The sequence below is a fragment of the Erithacus rubecula genome (genome assembly GCF_903797595.1).
Source record: "Erithacus rubecula genome assembly, chromosome: 3".
NCBI classification, from domain to species: Eukaryota; Metazoa; Chordata; class Aves; order Passeriformes; family Muscicapidae; genus Erithacus; species Erithacus rubecula.
Window position 1 is genome coordinate 25,884,727 of NC_136689.1, and position 25,590 is coordinate 25,910,316.

General features: G+C 40.1%; 1 protein-coding gene and 1 long non-coding RNA gene across 7 annotated transcripts in view; both read right to left on the reverse strand.

Moving 5' to 3' along the window:
• CREB5 (cAMP responsive element binding protein 5) overlaps positions 1-16,575 on the reverse strand; it is a 252,943-nt gene extending 236,368 nt beyond the window's left edge. The window contains exons 1-2 of one of the 5 annotated variants that reach the window (XM_079301075.1): positions 16,428-16,575; positions 15,478-15,564 (exon numbers count right to left, since the gene is read on the reverse strand). In XM_079301075.1, coding sequence (XP_079157201.1) covers positions 15,478-15,480 — 3 coding nt within the window. In that variant the 5' untranslated portion in view covers positions 15,481-15,564; positions 16,428-16,575. The remainder of the gene's footprint in view (positions 1-15,477; positions 15,565-16,427) is intronic. The other 4 variants (XM_079301077.1, XM_079301076.1, XM_079301078.1 and 1 more) reach the window with 4 other exon arrangements.
• A 5,353-nt stretch (positions 16,576-21,928) lies between these two features.
• On the reverse strand, positions 21,929-24,797 carry LOC306800633. 2 transcript variants are annotated; one of them, XR_013773885.1, is made up of 4 exons: positions 24,614-24,797; positions 24,451-24,526; positions 24,217-24,334; positions 21,930-22,381 (listed from the first exon to the last, which is right to left on the reverse strand). It is a non-coding gene; the product is annotated as an uncharacterized lncRNA (long non-coding RNA). The 2 variants fall into 2 exon arrangements; XR_013773884.1 differs by having other exon boundaries at positions 21,929-22,381; positions 24,451-24,797.
• Between the last annotated feature and the right edge of the window lie 793 nt (positions 24,798-25,590).

Here is a 25,590-nt window from a genome sequence, read left to right on the forward strand (position 1 = left end):
AACTCCTGCCACCTCTGAATGCCTCCAGAAATTTGCAAACATACTTTCTGCTCAGATAAGCTGATGTCTTCTGTTAGAAACACTGCAAGACACCATGTTTAGATGTAATTTTGATGACCCTGGAGTTGAGGGAATTTTCTGCTACAGCTTGTGCTGGTGCAGGGAGCCCAGGCAGAGCACCTTCTGAGAAAGCTACAGGGACAAGTAGGGCAAGGGATGTGCCTTCCCCCTATCCAACAGATACCAGTGAAGGGAGAACAGATGCATCCTCCTAATCAGGAAACATCTGAGTGGCAAGAGCTAACACAGCCCAAACTCTTGATGGAGAGCCTCAGGTCCTGAAAGTCCCAGATTTCTGCTGCAGCTACAAGCACGTAGTCAACCATCACCTGGAAAAGCCATACCCATGGGGACAAGCAGGCACCCAGCTACAGCAAACAGACCTCCCATTTCCAGCTTTCACTTGAAGTGAAACCAAATATTCTGTAAAGAAATCCCTTTTTTTTTAACTCATCATAGGTGCATATGGTGGAGAGGTACAGAGCCATGAGTTTCTCCACAGTTAACAGATCTGTAGCTGTATTTGATTTGGCTAAAGTTGACCATCACACACCTTAAACAAAATCTAAAATGCACTTGGATTGGTCAGAATTTTCCCAAGCAAGTTCTGCACAAACAAAAGCTAACCATTGAGGGAATCAATCTTCTCAGTCATCACACACACACAAGGATTCACTGAGTCTTTTCCTTCTCTTCTTTGAACTCCAAATTTCTTTGGCCTTTACCTTCCACTGCAGCTACTTACTCTCTCTGTATCTACAGCCTCACAATCTTTTACAGTTATTAAGGGGTTTGGTAGTTCAGCAAAGAGACTGCCCACCCATCAAATTTTGGAGCTGTAACAAAGCTAGGTGCCACCTACCACTTGGTTCAGGGAACTGACCAGCAGAAGTCTGATTTTAAGTGGTAATTTTCCCATCATGCAGAGGCTTTTTTCTTGTCAGAAGCAAACTGTAAAATTCATGCAAATCCACGTTACAGCATTAATACAACAAAAACGAGACAGAGTTTCTAACATTGATAATATTTGAAAATCTTGAGTAGAAGGAAGCATAGAAGCAGATGAGCAGAAACAGAAAGCCTTTTTTCACCCTCAGGTGAAAGTCTCTGCTGCCTTTTTTTTTTTTTTTTTTTTTTTTGGTAATTGTTCACGGAATTCCCCCTTCAGTCAGTGCAAGATTTTCCACTGATGAGCAGTAGGGTTTTTGTAGCTGGTCTGGGGGGAGAAATAAAATAAACAAACAAGCAAAGAAGTATATACACAAGCTTTTCAGACAGAATATAAGTCAGATGTTATTAATAAGCATGAGTTATCATATCTTAGTGAAAATAGAGTAGTTACGTACTTTCGGTTCTGACAGCACCTTACTTTGGTGGCTAGAACTTAAAATGCACAAAGTACTAAATTTGTGTTGAGACTTAATTTACTGTTAAAGGTCAACAGTTTCTAGTAGGGAAGGATTCCACCTGTGGAAGATGACTTCATGGCTTTTTTCAGAGCCTCCACAAAACCCAGAGGTCTTGAGAAAGAAGCAGATTTCACCCACTGTTGGCCAGTCCTACCCTGATTCTACACCACCTCCTGCCTCCAACATCCCCACCAGAGAGCCTTTACATTTCTCACTCCAAAACCAGACCAGAACTTTGTCTGCAAGCTCTTCCACCTCTCTGTTAGTAAGGATTTGTATATACTCCTGCTCTGCCACATTGATGCATCCAGTTCCCTTACAACCTCTTGGTCTCGTTCTCTCAGGTTCAGTCTCAAAGAAACATTCTGCAAACACTTGCTCATTTCTGCAAGGACAGAGCCCTTAACTGTAACCACAGGACACAGCTTTTGGTTGTAACACTTGAGTGCAAGGCTAATTTGCTTAATAACTAAATCTCCAGCTACAGAGTTTGAACCAAAGGCAGAGATGCAATTAAAAAATAAAACTAAAATTATACACAAGTACTTCTCTGCATGCTTAAAATAGTGGGCTTGGAAAAAGGAATATGCCAAGCACTCCTACAGGTAAATTCTTAGTGAATGAATTTTTGGGAGGTTGCTGACACAGAAAACAAGCAGAACAGCAGGAATTACCACACTTCAAGAGAAACTCTTTTTCATCTTGTAGAATGTTGTTTTGCCTTGGCAGTTTATATTTTAACCTCTATATGATCACACTGAAAAAAGACATCACTTCTCTTTATTATTCACTTTCTAATTTGAAGCAAAAGAAGTAATACACATTTCACATTTGTACCCTGCTCTTCGTATATACTTTTATATATTCTCAGACAGTTTTTGTGTCTAATTTTTGCAAAGTACTCAGGCCCAGCTGCCCAGGCCATACATATACAGAGTCATGTGGCAATGAGCTCCCATTAGGTAAATCAAATTTAAATTCTACTCCAAGACAAAGCATTTCAGTCACTGTCAACATGTGCTTAATTGGCAGACTATAGACAGAAAGTGAAAGCCATACTAGCAAAAAGTTAGCATGGGTTTCAGTGTTTGGGGATGAGAAGAAAAATCCTTATGATTTATTGTTAAACCTCAGATAGAGGGCATTTTTCCCTATATTATAACTATTTGCATATGAAAGGTATAACAGCAGCTTTTGTAGAATTTACATGTACAGAAACCATGAAAAAGCAAGTTGTGGTAACTGATACAACCAGTCTAAAAACATCCTTCATTGACAAAACCCCAGACTGAGACATTTCAAAGCTCCCTGGGAAGATTTTTCATTCATTTTCAGAGGATGCATGCAGATAAACTGACTAGACATTCATTTAAAATTGTATTTTCAACACCACTGGGAACTGTCTAAAGCCTCCTGAACAATTTGTCATCTTTTTAATTAAACTGGAAGAAAATCTATTTTGTCTAATTTCTGGGATTTTGTATCGTCAGCCAAAATGATCTTGTAGTTACTCCTTTGGCAAAGTGAGATTTTGCTATCTGTGTTTTTCAAATCAGAAAGATGTAGCTTTTGACTAAAGAAAGAGACAACACCAACCTTCCTTCAGAAGATCCTGAACTCTGAGAGGAGGGGTAACCAAATTATCAATTCAGCTCTTGCAGCAGCAAATGTCATTAGCATTGGCCATGAAGTTCAATTAAAGGGATCATACAAAAACTAACAGGTTGAAATCCTGCTACCCTTGAAGCTGACAGCAAAAATCTCACAGATTCCAGTGAGTGCATCAGTGTGCTACAACCTTGACAAAGAAACCTCCTGGGGCTTTGCACAAAGGAGCCACTTTCCCAAGGACATGCATTACCCACATATGATTGTATCCAGTCATAAATGTAATTTTCTCTGTGCTGCAGAGGAAGTGGCTGAAATGATTTGCAGTGTAGCTAGAGGAGATGGACAAACCACCAAAAGACTCTACAGCAGTCTTCTAATAATGCCTGCCTTTTACAGGGACTGACCTCTTTTCACCTTGCTAAAAGCAGTAAGTAGTAAGTAATAGATCTTGTCAAAGGTTACTCTGTAGAATAACCTCTGGAGATATTAGATAGAGGTGTCCAGAGAAATACCACAAAGGTGCTGACAAGGAAACCAAGGGGATTATGATTAGGAAGTGTGAATAAGCTAAGGTTTCAAACATACTCAGATTTTGGTTAGAAATGCTGAAGTACAGGAAGGAAATGTTCTACATACCATCAAACCACCAAAACACACACTTGAAAAGACAAGTTAAAGAGCCATCACATGGAGATTAAATCCTACACATGATCTAAGGAAAGCAATTCCACACAACTGGAATAAGCCAGAATTTCTTCCTCATCAAATCCTAGTATGTCTCCTGAAAAAAAAAACCAAAAAAACAAAAAAAAAAAAAAAAAAAAAAAACTAATTTGTTCAAGGGAAAAAAAAAAAAAAAAAAAAAAGCCATACCTAGGAAACATTAATTGTTCTTTCAGCTCCCTTTTAATCCATTCTTGAATATTCAAATTAATCAGAACTTTCACCACATAATTCCCAGTAAGAAAAATCATTGAAGTCATCTACATTTCCCTTACAGAAGAAATACATTTTAAAAGATCCTAAAAACCAAAGCCAGTAACATGAATAAAAAAGACTCTTTCTCCTTTTACTCAAATTTCTGAATTTTAACAATTATGCAATGATTTAATTTTTTTAAAAGTCCAAAATATTTCTGACCATGTTCTTAGAAGAGGACAGCCTCTCCTAAATTTACTCTCAGTGAAGGTGCTGTACAAAGACTTGGTTTCTTCAGCCAATCTTTTTCTGCTCCCATGATTACATTGATTTTGCAATACCCTCCAGGGAAGGCAAATCATCTTCCCTGTTCCAGTCAGATCAGACCAGACCAAGCATTAGGAAATATTTGGGAGATGTGGCCAACAAAAGGCCTCTACCCAGTTATTTGAAGCTCTCAAACAACACAGCTTTCCAGGAGCTGGTCCCTGTATGGACAGAACAATATTGTTCAGATAAGAAACATAAAGAGACCCCAGCTTCCCAAGCCAAGAGCAGACAAATGAAGGCAGATAAACACAAAAGTGTTTGCATCAACCTGAAAGACTTTATTCATCACAAAAAAAAAAAAAAAAAAAAAAAAAAAGTGCCTTATGTCTTCATTACTATAAATACATTTTCAAAGAAGATGTACCTCATTTTGAAAAAATGTTGAAAGAGAGTATTTTGACTTTTTAACATAATTTTCTCCCGTTTTATTTTGGCTGAACCTACTCAGAAAATTTGATCTTTAACTGTGAATACTTTCAGGCCTCCATTCTTTTCAGAAAGTTTCTTTGTGTGGAAGTCTTTGGTGAGTATCTTTGCCCTCAAAAAATGTCTCTTGCCTGGCTGCAAAGTCCTGATGTACTCCCCTCCAAAGAGGCTGCTCAGAAGGCAGCAACTTTAACCCCTGGCAAGTGCTACTTGATTTAACTCAGGATTGGATGGGGTGCAGAAAAAAACCCTGTGGCCCAACTGTCTGCTCTATACAACGGCAAGGAAATCCCCTCTGTGCTAAAAATGGGGCTTAGCAAGAGACAAGAGGCTCTGTCAGGACCTTGCTACTTCTCAGACCATCTCACATGCACCATACTTGAGAGCACAGATAAGAGTCAGTCCTTGGGTGGAGAAATTACTGGCATTTCAATGTGGGCACCAAAAAGGTGATGCTTTTATAGCATGTTTTGAAGATGGTTAGTAGGAAAGCACTAGGTATATGAGGAAAGTTATATCTATATCTGAATTATAAAAGGCTGAAAAACTACTCCTGTTTGAACTTTCATTTAACCCTTTCACAACCAATCTTTATCAAAAATGTTATTTCCATGGCATGGACCATTTGCTTTTACCTCCTTCTCCCCTAAAAGTAAGATACACAATTTACTGCTGTGTGTCATTTACTATGTGCTCAAGAGTCTATCTCTACAAACCAGTTGACAAACTCCAGAGTTGGTTTTGCTCTTAAAATTCTGTGACATCAGTCTACCAAAAAATTGATATTTTACAAAATCCATTCCCTATGAAATACCTGCCCATTCCAGGTGCTACTTGTACATACCTCTCTATAAATGTAGACATGGGCATTTCCCTGTCCAGTATATTCTAAGCAAGTTAGAAATTTGCTTGAAATCTTGCTTGGGCTTTCTGAGAGCACCTGAACTCTGGTGGCTGCAATTTTATTAGTTGGGAGAGGCATAAGGTAGATCTCACTGCCACAGCCACACAGCTCAGCAGCACTCTCAGTGCCATTTTTTCCTGTTCAAGGAAGGCTGTTTACTCAAAAGAAGAGATACAACAAGGAGCTCTGCACATCCAGGATGTCAAACCAACACTTCACTTGCAAGGCATCCTCAGTATATTTAAGCCATCTGACACCAACATAGCAAATTCAAATTTGAAAAGAAAATCAAATCTATTTTCATGACTAGCTTGATAAAACAGTCATCATCATGCCTCTTATTGTCCTCATCATAAATCAATTTAGAATTAATTACAATGCTGAAAATATTTCTTCTAAGCTCCTTCTGCGCCTAAAAGCTTTCAGCCTGCTGAAAAGCTTTTGGCTGACAGTGCACTGACTCAAAACTCTGAAATGAAAACTGGAAGACTGACAGCCTAGAAATAGGCTGTCTCAATATTTTGGAATAGCAACTTTTTGGCAAGAAAATTCATATATATAATCAGCACAAGGGAGAAAATACAACATGTAGCATCCTGACTGCTACAGAAGGAGCAATGTTCTGTGTATCCTGCAAGCTCCACTCAATTTAGATAATCCAGTAAGAGGTTCAAGTGTAAGGCCACCACATAGCAGTAAAATAAACTATCTGGAACTCCTAAATTTTAGGGTATTATTAAGTTGGTTGACTCATCTGGGATCCATTGACTCTAACTGTTTCTGTTGAAAACAGACCACTGTAATTTTGCTAAGGAACAAAGAAAAAATGTTGGGGGCCATGCACATAGCTGATAGCTTATTTTTCACATCACCTATTTGACTACACATAGCTACATTCATTAGTGCCAAAGCTTTTTAACTTAACACTAGGGAATACGAAATCATTCTTGATAATACTAAAGGTCACTTTCAAAAGAATAAAATTCCCTAATTTGTGTAATGTAACAGAGGCCAGGACTGTTTATCTCTGAAGCAGGATTTTTGTACCATTAAGGAATATGCAGAACTCTTTGTGTTGAAGGACTCCTTGAAAGCTACAGAATTAGAGCACATATTTTTTTAACTCTCTATTGAAGAGCTGAAGCATATCTTGATCTTTAACAAAAAGAACTTTACTCCCAGTTTGAATTAATGAAGAATTAAGTTTCATCTCATCAGTTTTACTAAACTTTGCAAAAAAGGGGCCCAATGCCACTAGTCCCTGAGTGCCCTCAGCAACCATTGACCCCAATGGGAATTGAGATTGATTCTACTTTTGATTGACACAGCACCTTGCAGAATTAGATCCAATCCCCTTCCTGCTGAGAATGTATTTTTCCCATTAGCCCACCTGATTTTTATTTTGCTTTGACCAGAGATGAATGTAGATGTTTTGATGCTGACAACCTCTCTGTCAAATTATATAGTGACTTCTCAAGCTAAAACTTGTTTGTTTTCACACCATCATCACTGATGATCTCAGCACAGCAGCGCTCTGAGAATAATGGTTTAGTCAAAGCCAGCAGAAGGAACATAAAACAATGTGTGCTTATATAGGGCCTACATAAATAGTGCTTTTTAAAAATGTTTGACAATGAAATAATAGTTGTGGGTTTGTTCCATTTTTATTTTTTTCTTATAAATTAACCTCTGGATTGTTAAGGATCCAGAGACTTTGCACACCAGAGTGGTTATAAGACCGAAAAGTATTTGTTATATCCTCTCACAAAAGAATATACACAGAAGTTGCCAAACATGGGCCATACCCTCACTCCACACAGTTTCAGAGAAGTCAATCAATTTATTACAATGACTCCACATATGCTGGGCCAAAGGAAGAAAATTAGAAGCAAGTGAGTGTACATGATTAGGGCTGGGCAAAGTGTGGGACAGTGTCTATGATCACTCTACAATGTTTTCCTTTGCTCATAATTCCCTGTTTATTGCTGTTTAACAAACAAAACCAGAGCAGCTCAGGTAGTGATGGTATTTTTCCCCCGTTTCTCAGTGACTTTGTTCCCACTCTCAGGCCAGCCTGGGAGCTACGCAAGGTGCCTGAGTGGCTTGGATGCAGCTTACCAGTGTTGAGACAAATACTCCAATTTATTAAAACTGCTGAACCACACTGCCTCCTCAATTCTTTCACCCTCTATCACCTTTTTTTTTTTTTTAATGCTGAAAGAAAGCCTAAAACCTGCATGTATAAAATGTAGCTGAAATCTAAGGTGTTACTTCCAATTCACAGCTGCTCCGTTTAGAGTGAAAATGGACATCATATTTAGGAGCAGAATTATATCCTTTTATAAGCCATAAATGTTATAAGCCATGTTTAACTGAAAACCTTGGTGGGCTTTTCATCTATGTTGTGCAAGCCTGAGGCCAGAGTGGTGACTGTCACAGGCAAAGAGACACAGACAGATAGATGATGGAGAGTGCAGACTGCGCACCCACACATAAAGCGCGTGAGAGGAAGGAGAGTGCACGGAAGGAATATTAATTGAGCAGAAAATAAGTATTCTCAATATCCCCCTGCCCCCTTAAAAAGTAGCCACAAGATGAGGAGAGCTGCAAACGTGTTCATCTTGGGGAAACAGCCGTCCTTAACGTGACATGTAAGGCTATTACTTTAATAATGGGATTTGCACAGCGCACAACTGATAGGCTATGTTCAGAATAGACCCCGTGAATCTAATTTTCTTCTCAATGACTATTATTGCAGTTGGTAACTCCACAGATTTCAATAGAGTTGCTCCAGATTTGTATCGGGGTGAGTGGAGAATTAGGCTCTACTATGATATTTTTTTAAATCCACAAGAATGTAATTCTACTTACCCAGTCATAAAACCCAGGGCTCTTTTGATTCTTTCTACTTTCATAGCAAATTATTTACAGAAGCTTGTCTTTTAAAGATTCTCATCAAAATAGTTAAATTACTGCTTTCTCTCACTTTTTGTGATAAACCATCAATTACTTGAATTTAACCCATTTTCATGCCTGAGTCCATGCTTTACTAGTGTTGAAGAATGAAAGGGCAGTACAGGAATTGTACAAAGTGATTTAAGTTTTACATCATTCATTTTGTTCTCCCACTGCCTTTTTAAAATACTTTTCTGTCACGCATCCAGTAAAAGAAATTTTCACTGGCCTGGTTTAATAACAAATATAAAACAACTTTTAAGTTCTACAATGATACACTTAAGGATACAGAAGTAAGAAAAGACAGAAAATTACTTAACTTGTTTTAACTACAAAATCTCTTCCCTCATTTTGCGCACTCTAGAAAATTGTAGAGGTCTGTATAGCTGCTGATCCTGATCTCTTCAATCTTTAAGAAAAATATGCAAATGCCATTCCCCCCTGCCAAAATCATCACCAGCAAAATCAGTTTCTTTTCTAAGCCACAAAAAATTAAGTTGATGTCATGATCGAAATTATCACAAACCCTTAAGCAAAATTTCTTCTTCCTAAAGCATACATTCAATAATGAATTTAAACAATAAAAGGGAAAGATAGTCCTGAACAAAGCAATTGATGATCTGTTTTTACTCCATTGATCCACTTTTAGTTTTTTCAGGTTGTATTTTACAACCATCCCAAGAAAATAAGTTTCCTATAAGTAAGATAGTGGCAAGCCCAAATTTCAAACACAGACAGTGCCATTTCCAGACAAGCACAATTCCAGGCTCTTTGCCATCACACACTCAGGTCACCTTTGGAGATCCTGCAGGGTACCTAAAAAAAAATCATTACAAACTCATTCACTGACTTGACCAGAACCAAAAGCAGATGTAACCAAACCAATTGCCTGAAGTTAATTCAGAGTAGTACCTGTGGAGGTATGTTTTACTATTACAGAATCATGGAACAATTTAAGTTTGAAAAGTCCCTTAAGATCGTCAAGTTGAGCCGTTAACCCAACACTGCCGAATCCTCTACAAAACCATGCCCCCAGCTGCCACATCTACACATCTTGTAATTACCTCCAGGGATGGTGACTCAACCATTTCCCTGGGCAGCCTATTCCAATGCTTGACAGCCCTTTTGCTAAAAAAATTTTTCCTAATATGCAAGCTGAACCTCTTCTGGTGGAACTTGAGGCTATTCATAATTTAAAACTCTGTACCTAGTAACAGAGCATTGCTATTGAATAAAAGTTTTTTGAAAAGTTAAGTGAGAGATACATTTGGACTGGGAATGATTGCAAACTAGTTCTGCTATGATTGAATTACTGGCAGCTGATTTGCAGCATCAGTGCATGACCAAGTGACCTACTATATCATCATCCATACCTTGGAGCATTTACCTAGGCAGAATATTATTCCTCAGGTAGTATTTTCAGCACTCCAGAACTGAAAGATTTAAATGACAGCAAAGGGGAAAAAAGAGAGAAAGAGTGCAATATAGTAACATCTCAATTTATTGCTTACTGTTATAGCTACTCTATACAGGGCATCCCAAATCCAATCTCAGATTCTGTTTATTGTGCTACAGAGCCCCCTGTGTTGAGTAGATTAACTAGCATTCTTTACATTAGACCAGCAGGGAAAAAGAAAAAAAAATAAATCAGATGTTAGATCTAGGAGCTACTGGACCAAGTTCATTTTCCAGAAAAGACAAATTAGTTGCTGAGTTCTTGCAAACAGCGCAGAAAAAGGTGGCAATGAACAATGCTGCCTCACATGCAATGAGAGAGTAAATAAGGCACAAGCCCACAAAGTAAACAGGAAAAAGGCAGCTTCTTCTAAATAAGAAAAGATTGGCCAAATTAATTACACAGCTCTGTATTAACTTTATGTAGTGTATTTAAGGATGACTAGTTTGAACTCGGTACATCCCTGGACAGAAAACCTTAAAATACACAAACATACTGAGATTGGGACCAGACATTTCAACTGCATTGAAATGTTCATTGAGTGGTGGCACCAAAGACAAGGCCCTTAGGAAGGAAAGAAGATGAGATGAGACAAATGCAAGCTGCTTGAGAAAACACTGCAAAAGTTAAAAAGGCAGCAGAAATTATTTGTAGACTTTATATGGGGTAGAAATCTGCAGGTGAGATCAAACCATGCCCAATTCCTGAGCTAGCAGATCTCAGTACCCTACTAAGAGCAATGAAAACATTCAGAGCTGAAGCAGAACTCAGCCAGCAAAGGTAAGAGAGGATTTGTAGTATATTTTTCAAACTAAATTCAAATCTCATTCCTTCTGGCTTCTTCTAAAGACATTACTGTTTTTATCACCCAAAAACTGGAGCCTTCTGGCCAAGCAGGGCTGTGCCCCACACCTTAAAATCACCTTACGTGGCAGGGCAGCAAGACAGTGACATGAGCTGTCTCAAAGGAAGAGATTATTAAAACCACACACCTACACAAACACTGCTGGTGTCAGTGTTTCAAGGCATTTATTCTGGAGTGGTGTGTGGGACCGACTTCTTGAACAAATTCTCAAAAAAGTTTAAGACGGAAACAAGAATCAAAAGCAAAACATCTTCTAAGCTGAGGAAATTGTTGTAAGCTTTCAGTGTTTTACTTTGAAAAGCCTACAGCCTTCAGCAAAATCCTTGGAAAATCTCTTTGTGTTTATGAAATAGCAATGGATATCACAACCTGAAAACCTACAACCCGTGCAACCAACATTTTCTTAACTCTCTAAGGGCAAATAACACCTGTATTTCCCATGGAATGGCTAGTAAAGGAATGCTGACTCTTGGTAATTTTAACTACAGAATAAAATAACACCTTAGTGAAAAATAGTAGATTAAGTATTATTGTAGAGTTTCGGGGTTGCCCCATCAACCTAAGCCATAATAGGAGCAAAACAATCAGTGCAGAAACCAACACACGAGCTCCACGGATGTAAAAAGACACAAGAGCTTATCTGCTTCAACAAGTTCTGTCATCGCATATCCAAAACAATTATTTTATGTATGTTACCTTGTGCTTGTTATGTATACCTGAGACTATTTAAATAATTTATTTGATTGCATGTGTAACCAAAACAAAAAAGTATTTCCATAACCTGATTTTGTTTTTACATGTCAAGTCTACAGAAGTTAATTTCTGTACTTACTGCTATAACTTTGAAGTTAAAATACAGCATGATAGCATATTGTCTGAGATCACAGAGAACACTGTCTGTGTCAGAGAACACTACACCTTCAGAATTGTAAATTAGCATAGTAATATGATTTTTGGTAAGAGGAAAAAATATGTTTTCATAGTTCTTGTTCCAAACTGTTGCTTTAAATTTGTGATCAACTTGGATCATTTCTCAAAGCAGAGAAATGCAAAAGCCCTAAAAGTTTTTTTTTTAACACTAGAGCCCTAAAAAGCTCTGGAGCATTATAATTTGCTGAGATAATTTACCAAAAAATAAGGGGTATAGGGATGGAGGGGAGGGGTTGAATAGCTTGCAGCAGGGAGAGAGGGCAATCAACAGAAATTGTTTTGAGATATTGCAGTGACCTACCAAGCTCTCTGATCGGCCTTGAAGTTAGTAATTACAACAGACAGAATCTCAAAGCATTTTAAATATTTCTACTAGGACCCCTCTGTGTTTGTATCAATGAGAGTTTACACATTAAAGATTAAACCAAAAAAACTGGCTTAGTTATATGTCTGCCTGTTAATTTGATTACCATGAGATAACCAAAACAGAATCAAAGAGAAAGAATCACCTACACCTGTGAAGCAGAACTGAAAGACTAGTTGCTTTGCACATCTGCTTTTCCAGCAACTGCATCTACTGAGTATTCCTGTAATGAGTTACAAGAAAAATCAGTGTTCGTGGGCCTTGAGAAAAAAATCCAGTTTGTCCCAATAATAAATCACATGGTCCTTAATAATAATTTTTAAATGTTTGAAGTAAAAACAGGGGTTTTTTGTAAAATCTTGTCCCAAAATAGTTTTCTCATAATGAAGAGTTTATAAGAAAGATGGTAACTGGAATTAAAATTAGGCTTGAAATACAGCTATTAAAACCTCAAAGCAACAGGTTTATAGGAAATCAAGAAAGTTTAATAACAGAAATTAGAAATACAGGATGACAAAGAGTAGAGGAAAAGTCCTTGACTAAAGGAATTGCTTTAAAAGCAACAACAACCTTGCAAGAATTCTTCTAATAGTTAATATCCTCATACCCTGATTAGGGGCTCAGAGACAGGTTTTTAGAGGGGGCCACAAGGAGACAAGTTAATAACCCAATTTCAAATCATCCTGCAAGACTTACTGAGCTCAGAGAGATTCTGCCCACACAGAGCTGAAAGGTTTAGTATGTAAAAGCTGCCTTCTGACGGCACTGAGAGATTACCTCTCTCTTATCAACTCCAGAGTGAGCTCCAGCTCTCACAGCAACGATCTCTTACAGAAGATTCCTCAGCAGTGAACAGGATAAATGTGATTGCAGCACTTTTCAGATTCTCGGCGTGAGGAAGTGAATATCAAATTTAAAAAGCGCCTATTACTTTTTATCTGTGTAAGTCATTCTGCTAAGTGGTGATATAAATAAAATTACATGTACAATCTCGCTTATATCTTTTCTTTCAATGTATATACATGGTTTCTTTCCCCTTACATTCCCTGGGTTAAATTGGCAGAAGTGGAGTGTGATAAATTGAAGCTGAACTATAAATGGGTGTTTTGGAAGGGGGAAAAGGTTTCCGCTTGTTCTAAATGTGTAAACTTTTAAAAATATTGCAATTTTAAAACTTGGAAAAGTGCCATCCAATATTCAAGACTGGCAGGCAGTGCTTATTGCCTTTTTTTATATGCTATTACAAAACTTTTTGATTTTAAGCATTAGCCCGACTATTCCTAAGAGTCTCCAATTAAAGATGCAACAATAGGAGACTACAGCCATTTCTTTTTCATGCCACGAGTTCATTATTTCTATTTCCTGTTTCACTCAAGTGTTTCTTTTAAAGTTTTGAAATTTTTATGATCTCCACAGTTGAAACCAAACATAAATCCCAGGCAAGCTAATGGGACAAAGCAAACCCCCAAGTCTATCGACAGCAATAGATACCAGCTCTTCCCAAGCCATGGATAATTAAGAGTAATGAAAAATCCCTGGTTAGTTATCACAAAAACAGGCTCCTTACCATAATATGTAAAGCACAGTCAGGTCCAAGTTGTTTTGTTCAACCACCTCACCAACTGTTCCTTCTTTTTAGTGACTTATTTAAAAAAAAAAAAAAGAAAAAAATAATCTTTGCCAGTGATAGCTGGGGAAAAAACTCCCAAGAGTTTTCAGACTTCGTTAATTAGGGCCATCAGAACTGTACTTCATTTAAGCAGTACAAAACAGTGCAATCAAGAGTTATGTCCCGGGCTGTAGCTATTTGCCCCTCTCTCATTCTCTTCTTCTTTCTCTCACCATCTCTTTCAGTAAATGAGACTAATTTTTCCAGCAGCCTTTAACTCCCTAGATTAACTGAAGTGGAAAATGTGACTACAAACTCATAGCACTGTCTAGCCTCCAACCCAGCACAGAATCAACTTTGTTTTAAGTGTTGAAGGACACCTAGCAAGCTGCTACTTGCTAAGTTCATAACCTAGAAGTGCATATTCACACACAACAGGACTGCGCCATCTAGTTAGCTGCCAGCAGCAGGCTTTGGGAGCAGATGCCTCGGGATGCAGGGCTTTAGCCCTTGGGAATGTTCAGTTTCTTACAGATTCAATTGTGGTGTGGGGGTTTTTTAATAAAATATCACTACTGAGATAATCCACATCTAGTGGATATGGGAAAATTTAGGCTATAATAGCGTAGCAAACTTCTACATCTATCTTTGATTTACAAGATAAAAGCAACTTTTAAATTAAAGAGCCTTTCTGCTAATACAGCTTATTATGCCAGAGACAGGAATGATTTTCCTAGAAAGTTGTCCCTGTGTGCACGCCTATTATCTTTGCTTTCCCCCTTCCACTAATGAGCATTTATCTAAAGAGCCTGTTAATCCTCTGATGTGTGCTTCTGGTCAGAGGTAACAGTTTGAATAAAACCACTAATCACTTATCACTAATCACTGATCATTAATCACACTTTTCCCTAGTGCTTTGCGACCTGTACAGCTCCCTTTAGGATTAAGGAGTCACAAATAAGGAGTTTAACCATTTTTTATTAAGAATTTCCAGCTTTTGAGACAGATAACCTCATTCACCACATGAAAGTTACAAAACACTGAGCGGAGACTTTCACCACTTTTATAGTGAAAATAAACTGTACCCTTATGGATGCATGCCTCCTTCGGCAAAATTCCCACAAATTACCCTACATTTTTGCATTTGGCTCTCACTTTCCACCTCTCAATTTTCTCTCAGTCCAACTTCTGGATTATCCCTGCATATATCTTACAAGAAAGTTTTCCTACACCACTGTTCCTTGAAGCACTGCTGCTTGTCCAAATGGCCAGACAAGGAAAGTCTGGTGCACACCAGCGGGTGAATCTTTCTCTAAAAGCTGCAGTCTCAAGAAAAGCCCAAGTAAGATGCTTCACAGTAATTACTATTCAAGCTTCAATTTCATCTAGCCAAGCACTGTTTCTTACTGATAATATATGGAAATCTTCTAATCTTGCTGCTTAAGTCAGTTCTCATATCGGTCTGGATTTAAAAAAAAAAAAAAAAAAAAAAAAAAAAAAAGAAAAAAAAACGAAAGAAGAAAAACCAAACAACATATGGACATTTCATTATCCTTTATTCCTACCCCCATCTCTGAAACTACCTCTCTCTTTCCAATTATAAAGCTTATATTGAGCCCTGGAGATGAAGGATCACTCACCATGCTCGGACATAAATAATAGAGGAGGCAGAGTTTAGCAAGTATTCCCCTTACACTCCTGCAGCGCTTATCGTCCTGAAAACTTCGCTGGGGAGAGAGAGACCCCTGTAAGAGAGGACAGTAGCGGGGAGAAGCGGAGCTGGGGGGGGGGATGATGAGCAGAGCAGAGGGGCTGGAAAGGGAAAGGAGGGCTGCAGAGAGGGCACCTTGTCAACACTCGCCCCCGCTCCGCACCCGAGGGCATCAGGAGCGGAGCATCAGCCCCGCACCGGCCCGCAGCATGACGTAAGGGCCGGCAGCAGCCCGGTACCCGGGGTGTCGCACGGGGAAGGCACCGCCGGCTGCTCCCGGCTCCCGGGAAGCACGGCCGCCGCCGCGAAACTTATCCAGAAGTTTTGGGGGCGGCGGGGAGAGAGGATGGCGCGGCAGCGCGCCGCCGAGCTGTCACCGCCCGGTGCCCCGCGGCACGCTGAGCCGTCCAGCCCGCCCGGGGCGCGGGGACCCCGCGGTGCCCGGAGATGCCCACCCGCCCGCTCCGCTCGGGGCAGCACCAGCGCCGCGCTCCCTGCGCTCCGCGGCAGCCGCCCCGTCTCATCCCATCCCGTCCCGTCCCGGGAAGCGGAGCGCAGACTTCCCAAACTGCCTGAAGTGCGGACGGGGAGTCTCGGCGGCCGTGCGCCCCCGCCGCTCTGCTCTGCCCTGCCCGACCCTCCGCGGGACGCGGGGTCGCTCACGCCCCCTCTCCGTGCGGCGGGACCCCGCGCTCGGAGACCGGCGCTGCCGCCTGCGGAGCAGATGCGGCGGCGGAGGGAAGAGCCCCTGCAGCCGCAGGCTGCCCCTGCCCCAGCCGCGCACCCGGCGCTGCTGCGCTCGGCTCCGTGCGGGGCGCGCTGCGGGGCGCGCCGCGCCGGGCGCCTTCCCGGGGCTGCCCCGTATTTTTAGGAACTTACCGCCCGGTGCGGCGGGGACGGGACCGGCAGCGCGGCCGGAGGAACCACGTTGGACTGAGGGACGGTTACAATACGTTCTATTTAGAGAAGCATTACATCACCCTCCGTGACGTCACGTGGGATTCCTGAACTTCTAAATCATTGCGGTCCGTGCCGGGCGGGGGGGGCCGGAGCGCGGGGCCGGGGCGCGGCCTCGGGCGGTCCCGCCCCCGCGGGGTGCGGGGCGGAGCGGGGCCGAGCCAGCCGGGAGCTCGGCCCGCCCCCCGCGGGATGCCCGGGCGGGAAGGGGCGCAACCGGGCCGGGCTCTGCCGGGGGACAGCGGTGGCCCGGCTGTGGCGAGCTCCCGCAGGCGCGGAGCCTGCGCTGGGTGACAGCCGCAGGGGGGGACTCGGGTCCTGCAGTCCCCAACTCTTTCGGCTTTTTTTGTTTGCTCGAGTTTCTTTCTCTGTAAAATGCCTAAGGAGTAGCGCGGTGCCCGAGAAGGGAGGGAAAGCTCCGTCCCGAGCTGCAGCGCTGCGAGGATGCGCCGCTGTCCACCTGCCCAGGTGTGCCCGGCGTTCGCCCGCGGGGTTTGGTGCCGCGGCGGAGCCCCAGCGGCGCTGGAGCAGCGCGGTCACAAAGAATCTTAACTGATATAATCGAGCGCCTCGTCGCCTTTTGAACGTTTAAACATTCTGCATCTAGTTGGCAGTATCTCTGCGGCGGCGTCTGGGACGCTTGCCGGTGACAAAGTTGTTGTTCCACCCTGTAACTACTTCAGTGCCTCCTTTTCTGTTCTTTTTTACTCTCAGCCTAATGCTCCTCAGCAGTGCCTCTAGCACCTGGGTCTGGAGATTCCTTTGGCACCTTACTCCACACTGCAGTTATCCAGGAGGTATTTGTATCAGAGATACACATGATTGAACTGGATTTAGCAGCTGATTCATGCCAGGAGGTATGACTTAATTCTGATACAGTGTTTCTGCACCTAAGCCTGGAATGTCTCACGAGGAAAGCTCAGTGTTTTGAGGGTCTCAGAATCTGCAATGGCTTGCTCAGTTTGGTTTTTCTCTGATATTCCATTAAGAGAGGAGAGAGTAATGTAACACGTACTGCCAAAATCGGAAACTACTTTACAAATGGCAATAATACAGCACTTTACTCCTAATAATAGCATTCTTTCGCAGGTTTAAATTAGGCTGTCTAATTATCATCTTCAGCTTTTAACAATTCACTGGCACTTTATGCAGGATTTAAGCAGATAGAAGCGGATCCTATCAGTGACTGATGATAGGTTTTGAACTCATTTAACTCCTTAGGATAAAGCTCAGTGGTGCTGTCACTGTAAGCCTTCGTTTTGTCAGGTATTATCTTTGGAAATTGCATATCGAGTGCAAAGTGCCTTACCTCTAAATGTCCTGGAATTACAAACTACATAGATGACTAAATTAATAATTGCAGTTATTTCTGTCTCACAGGAAGGGTTTTAGCATACACAAACACAGTAGTTTTTAAGGTCATGACAAAAAGATTTAAGTGCAGAGAACAGCTCTGTCTCTTATTGAGATTTCATCGCACAATTTACATGCTCACACTTCTCACATGCGGCTGGGACTGTGACTGATTGATGGGTTTTCCTGGGATTGCAGTACGATTTTTCTCCAGTTTTCTCAATGAAACCAAACTGTATACGGCAATGGAGAATTCAGGTGCCAGTCAAAGACAAAAGGGCCCAAACCCACCAGCTACCTCTGTAGTAAGACTCAGTTATGGCAAAAAAAAAAACATCCTAAAAGCAAGATGAACAGAACCACCACTTTATTTGGAACAATAGCTTTATCTACCACGTACACACTTGGACAGATCTCTACCCTTAAAGAGACAGGCAGCTTGTGGCAGCAGTTTGTGTGTGTCTGTCCCTGAGAGGATGGTGACAAATGTTTTCATAGGTGGTTACTTTGGTTTTTGCTGACAGCAGAGCAGAGATGTTTTGGGTTCCTGATATGAGTCTCAGGGTCTGAGGAAAGACTCTTGAAATGAGCTGTAGTCCAGGGGGGTAGAGTGAGTACAGAATAATGTCAACGGTTCCTCTGAGGTTGAAATCTGCTGCAATATGTGTCACATATTTTTGTTTACCCCCATGCCCAACTTCTGCTTCACTTGCCACCCTCAGATTCTGTTGCTCTCCTCCCTCTTCCAGCTCTTTACTTCTCTATTTCCATTTTTCTTCTGCCTGTTACCAACCTTCTCTCTGTCCTACCAAGACCACTCTGATCTCTGAATGGGGATGTGAAAAGGAGCACTGAGATGCAACTTTGTTTTGTTCTATGCTCACTTTAATCCCTGGCGGTTGAGTGGTTCACAGAGAAGAAAATGTGTCGATGCTTTCAGCCTGAGAACACTGAGCAGAGAAGGGATGTACAGAAAATGTAATTGCCAAGTTCTTTCTGGATTTAAACTGTGGGATGTTGATAGTAAAAGAGATGCTCCTCTGCCTGCAAAGTTGCTGCTTTCGAGTTGAGCTGATGTCTGCTTGTGTTCTGTCACTGTGAAGAGCAGCTCTTTAATATGAACTGCTCTAAAGGTGGTTTGAATTAGCATATTCCACTCGGCAAACGAGGAATGTACGCAGAGTCAGTTACCACAGCTCAGCTGACAAGCTGTAACTTGAGAACACGCTCTGTACGGGGGACAAATTTGAGCAAATCTCAGAGGCTGATCAAAGGCACCTCCCGGAACAGCAAAATGATCATTCTGCAGAACTCCAGGTTTCTGCTCCAAAAGCATGTTAAAAAAACAAAAACCAAAATAACAACAAACAAATCAAAACAAAACACCACCAAACAAAAAAACACCAACTTGTGAAATATGGGTTAATGTTAGGCAAGGAAACTTCCTTTGGAATATTGCTTCAGGAGTGATTGAATTTTGGAAGCAGCTTTCCAAAATACTCCTGCCTAGGGCAGGAAAACTCCATCCTGAATGGTTCAAACTTGGCAATGTCTTTAAGAGATTGAAGGAACTTGTAATGAAAAGTACTGAGCAATCAACTCCACCAGGCACTACCTGTTTTTTCATAAACCAATTTAAAGGTACAAAGTCATACGCTGCTTTTCTATATTTATACTCAAGCTTTTGTAAAGCTGCTTTCTTCTGATGGTGAAATCCTGCCTTAAATACTTTTCTGTATTGCATGTTCTAACAAATGTTTACCTTATAGGTTGTTGTCAGTTTTAGTCTATAAGTGTAAAACCTGGAAAGAACACACTCTTTACAACAGTAGCTTAATGGGTATGAAAACTACTCAGACATTTGAAGTGATATGAGTAAGAATGACATTTTGTTTGACTGATAGTAAATGACATTAGTGCTGTTTCAGCAAACACCTAAAATCCTTGTCATATCATTAAAATCATTGGGAAGCAAAGATGTTAAAATAATTATAGGAGTTTTGTATGTCAAATATCAGTCTCAGCAAGTCACTATTGCTGTCACGTAAAATGAATATTTACTGCTGGTAGAGTTGAAGATTTTACATACCCATTCTTCCTATAACATCATTAACCACATGTTTAACTAAGCTGCTGCCAGTGTTGAGTGTTACTTTCAGCTCTGGCACTTGCAATTATCTTGTTACAAGTACTTTTCAGCAATATCTTTTAGTCTAATCGAACAGTAATTTATTCATCTCCTTACATGCTACTAAAACTTCAGATCTCCCCATTTATCACGTGGGACTATCCACAAAAAAGTCATTCAGCACTAGTCACACAGAAGTGAAGTCTAAGAAATAAAATGGTAAGGGGAAAAATTGATTTTGAGATCTTAAAATATACTTTAATTCATGGTGATAATAAAATGCATTTTAAAAGTAGGTACAAATTAGGCTATTTAATATATAATAGTCTTAGTGATATCCTGAACAAATGTAATTCTGGTGTTTTTATGAAGTGCACGATTTCTTAATTATTGTATCTTTGTTCAGACCTCGCCTCCCCTTATTTTAGTAACAGACTGAACAGGATATCAGTGAAGGGAACCAAGTATTCTCTATGGTTTCAGGAGCTCACTCAGAAGTACCAGATTAGTCTTAAATCTGAGACAGAAACTGGTGAATAAGTAGAGTTAACCAGAAGTTAAGTAGTATCAAACTTTTTTTTATTTATTTTAAGTTCTTTTAGCTGAAATGTAAGCCATGTCCCTGTTCAACTGTATCATTTCTCAAGTGGACTGGAGAGGAAAGGAAGTGTGATACATGGCAGGGATGTGAAACAGTCCTGTGGGATGCCAAGCCAGTCACATCTGCATTTCTGTGCTCTGTGTACATCTCTCCCATTCATCTGATGGTCTCGCTTTTCCTTAATGACATTTGTGTCTTAAGCAGGTGACAAAAGTAGAGAGCCAGGTCTCAGTAGGAGTACAGTCAAACCAGGAAAATGCTTTGCAAAGGGAAAATTCTACATACATCTGTAATACAGATTTACATGAGAGCACATTTTGTCCCATAACAGTGCTAATTGCCACTATTCTATGCCTTCTGGAAATAAAGATGCCTAGCAGTACCTCCTGGTGTTTCCAAGATTATATGAGCACTGAAAATTGATCTGAGAGGGGATTCATGTTCTCTTTGATAGAGTTTATCTGCAAAGTGGCTTGAAGTTGGATGAGCCAAGCAGGAGCTCTCAGTTTTCACCTCATCTACGCTGCAGAAGCTACAGCCCAGAAATTGGCCATTTCTTTTCCACTTCCTAGAAGACTGCTTGTGAAGCATCAAATCACTTAATTCCAAACTCCCCAGTCTGAACTAAACTGCTGAGTGTCTGCAGGACAAAATCAATGTGTGCTAATTACTGAGCAGCCACAGTACTAGCTGGTGGAAGGAGCCTTGCTCTAGACCTGCAGGCTTTTAGCCATTGTTTAAGATGTGTTGGTTTGGTGCATTTGAGATTTAAGTAGCACTTAAAATGATGACTTTTCATTCTTCTTAAGTTACCCAAAATCAGTTTTATTCCATGTTCCTCCTCTGTCTTGGTAAAGTTAAGGGTAGCTGCATTTCATACTGTGCCACATTAAAAAAAAACAACCAGAATAATGGAGAAGCACAGCCCTTCCCATGGAAAAGACCCAAATGGAAGCTCATTCATGCAGAAAGGTGTGTGCTGGTGACAATAATGAGGATGCACACGAGGCTCAAAACTGCAAGAGAGAGAATTGTCTCCTTTTTTCATCATTTCTCCTGCTCCATTCCAGCATGGCAGGAAGCACAGTTTGACCAACCTCCTCTCCTTCAGACCTCAGTGCACATTTGTTCTTGTTCAAGGCATGTTCTCTCCTGTTCATACATGTTCTCTCAGCTCTGACACACAATGCCATGTAACTCCTCACCTCTTGTGGGCAAGCAGGTTCTCCAAGCAGGTCACATCCCAGATACCTGAATCTTCACTGTAGCTGTGTGCCATGTGCAGCTGTGTGACAGAGGTTTAGGTAGATTTTTGGCCTCTGACTGGATTTTAGCTGGTTTTAGTTTATGGGGTTGTTATTTTTTTTTAGTTGGTGGATTGTTTTAGTTGGTGGGTTGATGTTATTTTAGTCTTAGAACAGAATGAAGGGAAAAAACCAGGCCAGGAGTTGAAAGATATAATATCTTTGTATGTTTCTGAGAGCCTAATTTAGAAATCGTATTTAAACAAGGAAAAAATACGAATTCTTATGTCTCATTTGGTCAAATCTCTGATTATTAATGGAATCAAATAACATTACAGCTGTATTTACAGATAAAAATCATGGGCTCATGTGGAAGAAATATCTTACAGACATTTTTAAGTGTATTTTTTTTTTTCTAACAAACTTTTTTCTACTGGTTCTCTTCTTGGGGATGTCATGAATGTCAGAGATACAAAGGTGTTCCTCCTCCTATAGATGTGCTATAAAGATGTCTCATTCATACCTTCACATTACTCACTTTGTGGTTTTGCTGCTGGAAACAGAATGAGAGAAAATATTTTGCATGAGAATGTGCAGGTACTCTGTGCTGCAGTGTGGACTGTCAGGGCTCATTTTCTAGCCCACAGATGAGGGCTGAAGAGGAAGATGCCCACAATTTGTGGATTTATAACCACTTTTACTGTTCTCTGTACAGTCTGCTTAGACTTTGTGGGGCAAATCAAACTTTTGCTTTATTTTTAGCTGAAAAACTGAGAAAGAGATGATGAGGGATAATCCCAGCAGTTCCTACGTGATTGAAAAATTTTTAGTTGTGATATTGCAGCAAGATAAGTAAAGTGTTTGCTGCCATGCAGCTCTGCCAGCATTTTACACGAACATCAGTCAGGAAAGTCAGTAATTTCTATTCAGCATGCTTTTGTTTAGACACATGTATATAACAGTCCTATCAGGAAGAAATAAAAAAAAGCCACAGTGACCCAAGGATTAAAAAACCTTTTTTTCAAGAGCAAAGTTACCAGAAGTTATATTAAGTAAAACAAAATCAGTCTGCACTACTAAACCTCATCTGCCATTAAGAACTTACATAATATACTGCTGACATCATGACTATATAAATTACATGGTACTTTCACATGTGACTTAGAGATTATATTACTTGTGTACAAAAAAAAATTAAACTTGCAATTTTTTTCATTTAGGAGGAACTAAATTATGTATGTATGTATTTAAAATGTATGTATGTATTAAAAAATTAGATACACATTCCAAAACAGCAACAGCAGGTTTACTTTTTATTGCTTTTAACCCAACAGGTGCAAAAACATTCATTTAGTCAAAATGCACAAAACCTTTTTTAGAAAGGATGCAGTTTTACTTTCATTCTTGCAACACAGAATATGCCCTGGATTTTATTTTAGCTGAAGTCCAGAAACAGGCTTGTTGTGTTTTACTGATGTAAATCCATGGGTAAAATCCTGGCTTCACTGAAGTCAGTAGGAAAACTCCCATAGATTCAATGAGGCCAACATTTCATCCCATGTCTGTAATCAATGATTAAAATGTAACAGGGTCCAATGTATGACTACATTGGAAAAAAATTACAGCAAAATACTTTGAGTAGTTTGCAAATATTTTGGAGACTTAAGACTCAGGGATTAATGCCTCTCCTAGTTACTCCTAGAGAAAACATTTATGTAACTTGTATTTGTACGTAGGTGAGTTCCAGATTGGATTTTTGAAGCGTGCTTGATACTTGGTATTAAAAAATACATTGATATTCATTTAAACTCTTTCTGAATTAATAACTTTTTTTAATTATGCAATTTTCTTTTGCATGTTTTCTTCCTTGTTTAAAAGGGAGAAGCATTCAAATATCTTCAGTTTTGAAATGGAGACAGTCATAAATCTTAGATGATAATGCAAAAAAATAAGAGATAAATATTTGCAGGTAATTTATTTTATTTTACAATGCATTAAGTTTGTTTCCATCATCAGCATATTCGTGTGAAAAAGAAGAAATGACATATGAAAGCAACAATAAATTGAGAAGTAGGACAAAAGATACAGTACACATTTTGAACCTGATTTCCCCTTCTCTTACCCCTCCTCTCACAGATCAAGCAACACACTGTATGTGACAGTTACATTTGCAATGTAACATTCAAGGCAAACAAATTTTAAAAGTCTTCTAAAATACAAGGCTTGTGAAACACGGAGAAATTTTCAAGGAGAAGTTTTTCTTGCATATTACACTAAGGCATAAACAAAACATAGGTTATTCAGACATAGCTGAACTTTAGCTAATTGAACACTAGCTACCAAATTAACACATTATGTAAATAAACAAGAAATTGAAATTCAGACTTACCTGATGCCAAATGAGACAGGGAATTAACTCCTTCTGCTGGAAGTTATATATTACAGTTGTAAGAATAAAAGGGAATCCCTGGAATACTTGTCAGCATAAAAATCTCACAAGGCCCTGTCAATAAATTACAAGGAAGCATTAGGGGTCTATGTGAGCAAATAATAGAGAAGCATAGAAATTAAATATCATCCTTCAAGCTCAAAAAAAATCCCACTTAACTTCCATTTTACGTTAATAACCACTATACAAACCAGGCAGAGAATACCCATTGTCACCACTTGTATAGCTGGAGTGGACATATCCGAGCTTGAAGAGAAATCAGAAATAAAACAGCTTTTCATAGTCTCTGCTGCTAGACAAGATGAATGTACTCACATATCCAGGACGGATTACCTAGGTCCTTTAACCAAACAGCACCACTAAAAATCATTCAGCTACAGCAAGGTTTACTAGAAACGCCTTCAGGAAATAAAGCTGCATGGTGGAAGAAAGGAGAACTTGTTTTTCTGAAGCTGTACTCCTGAAGGGTTTCAAGTATTGTTTCAGTAGCAAAGATAAATAGCTAATGTCAGGAAAGAAAAACGACACAACCCTTGCCAGAAGATCCGATGACGCTCAGCACAAGGTAGCATGAAATAAACAGTGCTGTAAAGATCACAGGGCTAGAATGGAAATCAAATGGCCAGACAGCCACAGAGCTGGTTCTCCTTTAACAAAAATACCTGGGAAAAAAAGAAAATGTAACAGCTTATTTATGTGCAGGAGAGTAGAATAAAAGAAGGCAATTACAAGTGATTGAGACATCAATTTGTGGAAAGCACTAAGAGATGGCAAAAAGCCTGCTGGAAGTGCAAGGGGGAAAACAGACTTTTGCTGAAATCCTGGATGTGGTGATTCTCATACAAGTTTTACTATGAATTGCTGACTTGATGTTTACCTCCCAGCTTTTCCCCACTGGGGAGGACATACAGGGAACAGCAGGTATGAAGGTCAGGGATGGTGAAACGTTGTGAGCTACTAAAATGTATGCACAGAAAAATGCCAAGGCTGCCCATGCCTCAGGAATGAAATAACAGAGAGAAAGTCTGTCCAGAACTCTGCTGCTGTTGAGTGTTTCTGGGAAAGAAAGAGTAACTTTGAAACAGGGAGCTAAGCACTTCATAAGGAGTTTAATTTCTTTTGGAAGCATTCATCTTGCAAGTGGAGCAGAAAATAGCCAGGCAAAGTATGAGATGTAGTATGTGGGGAGGTCTTCAGGGAATCAGAGAAGAAATAAACTGATGAGAGCCAACAGGCATATTATTAGATACTTGGCCATACCAAAGTCAACCTTCTTCAAAGACAGCAAATTTTAGCATCTAATTATATTC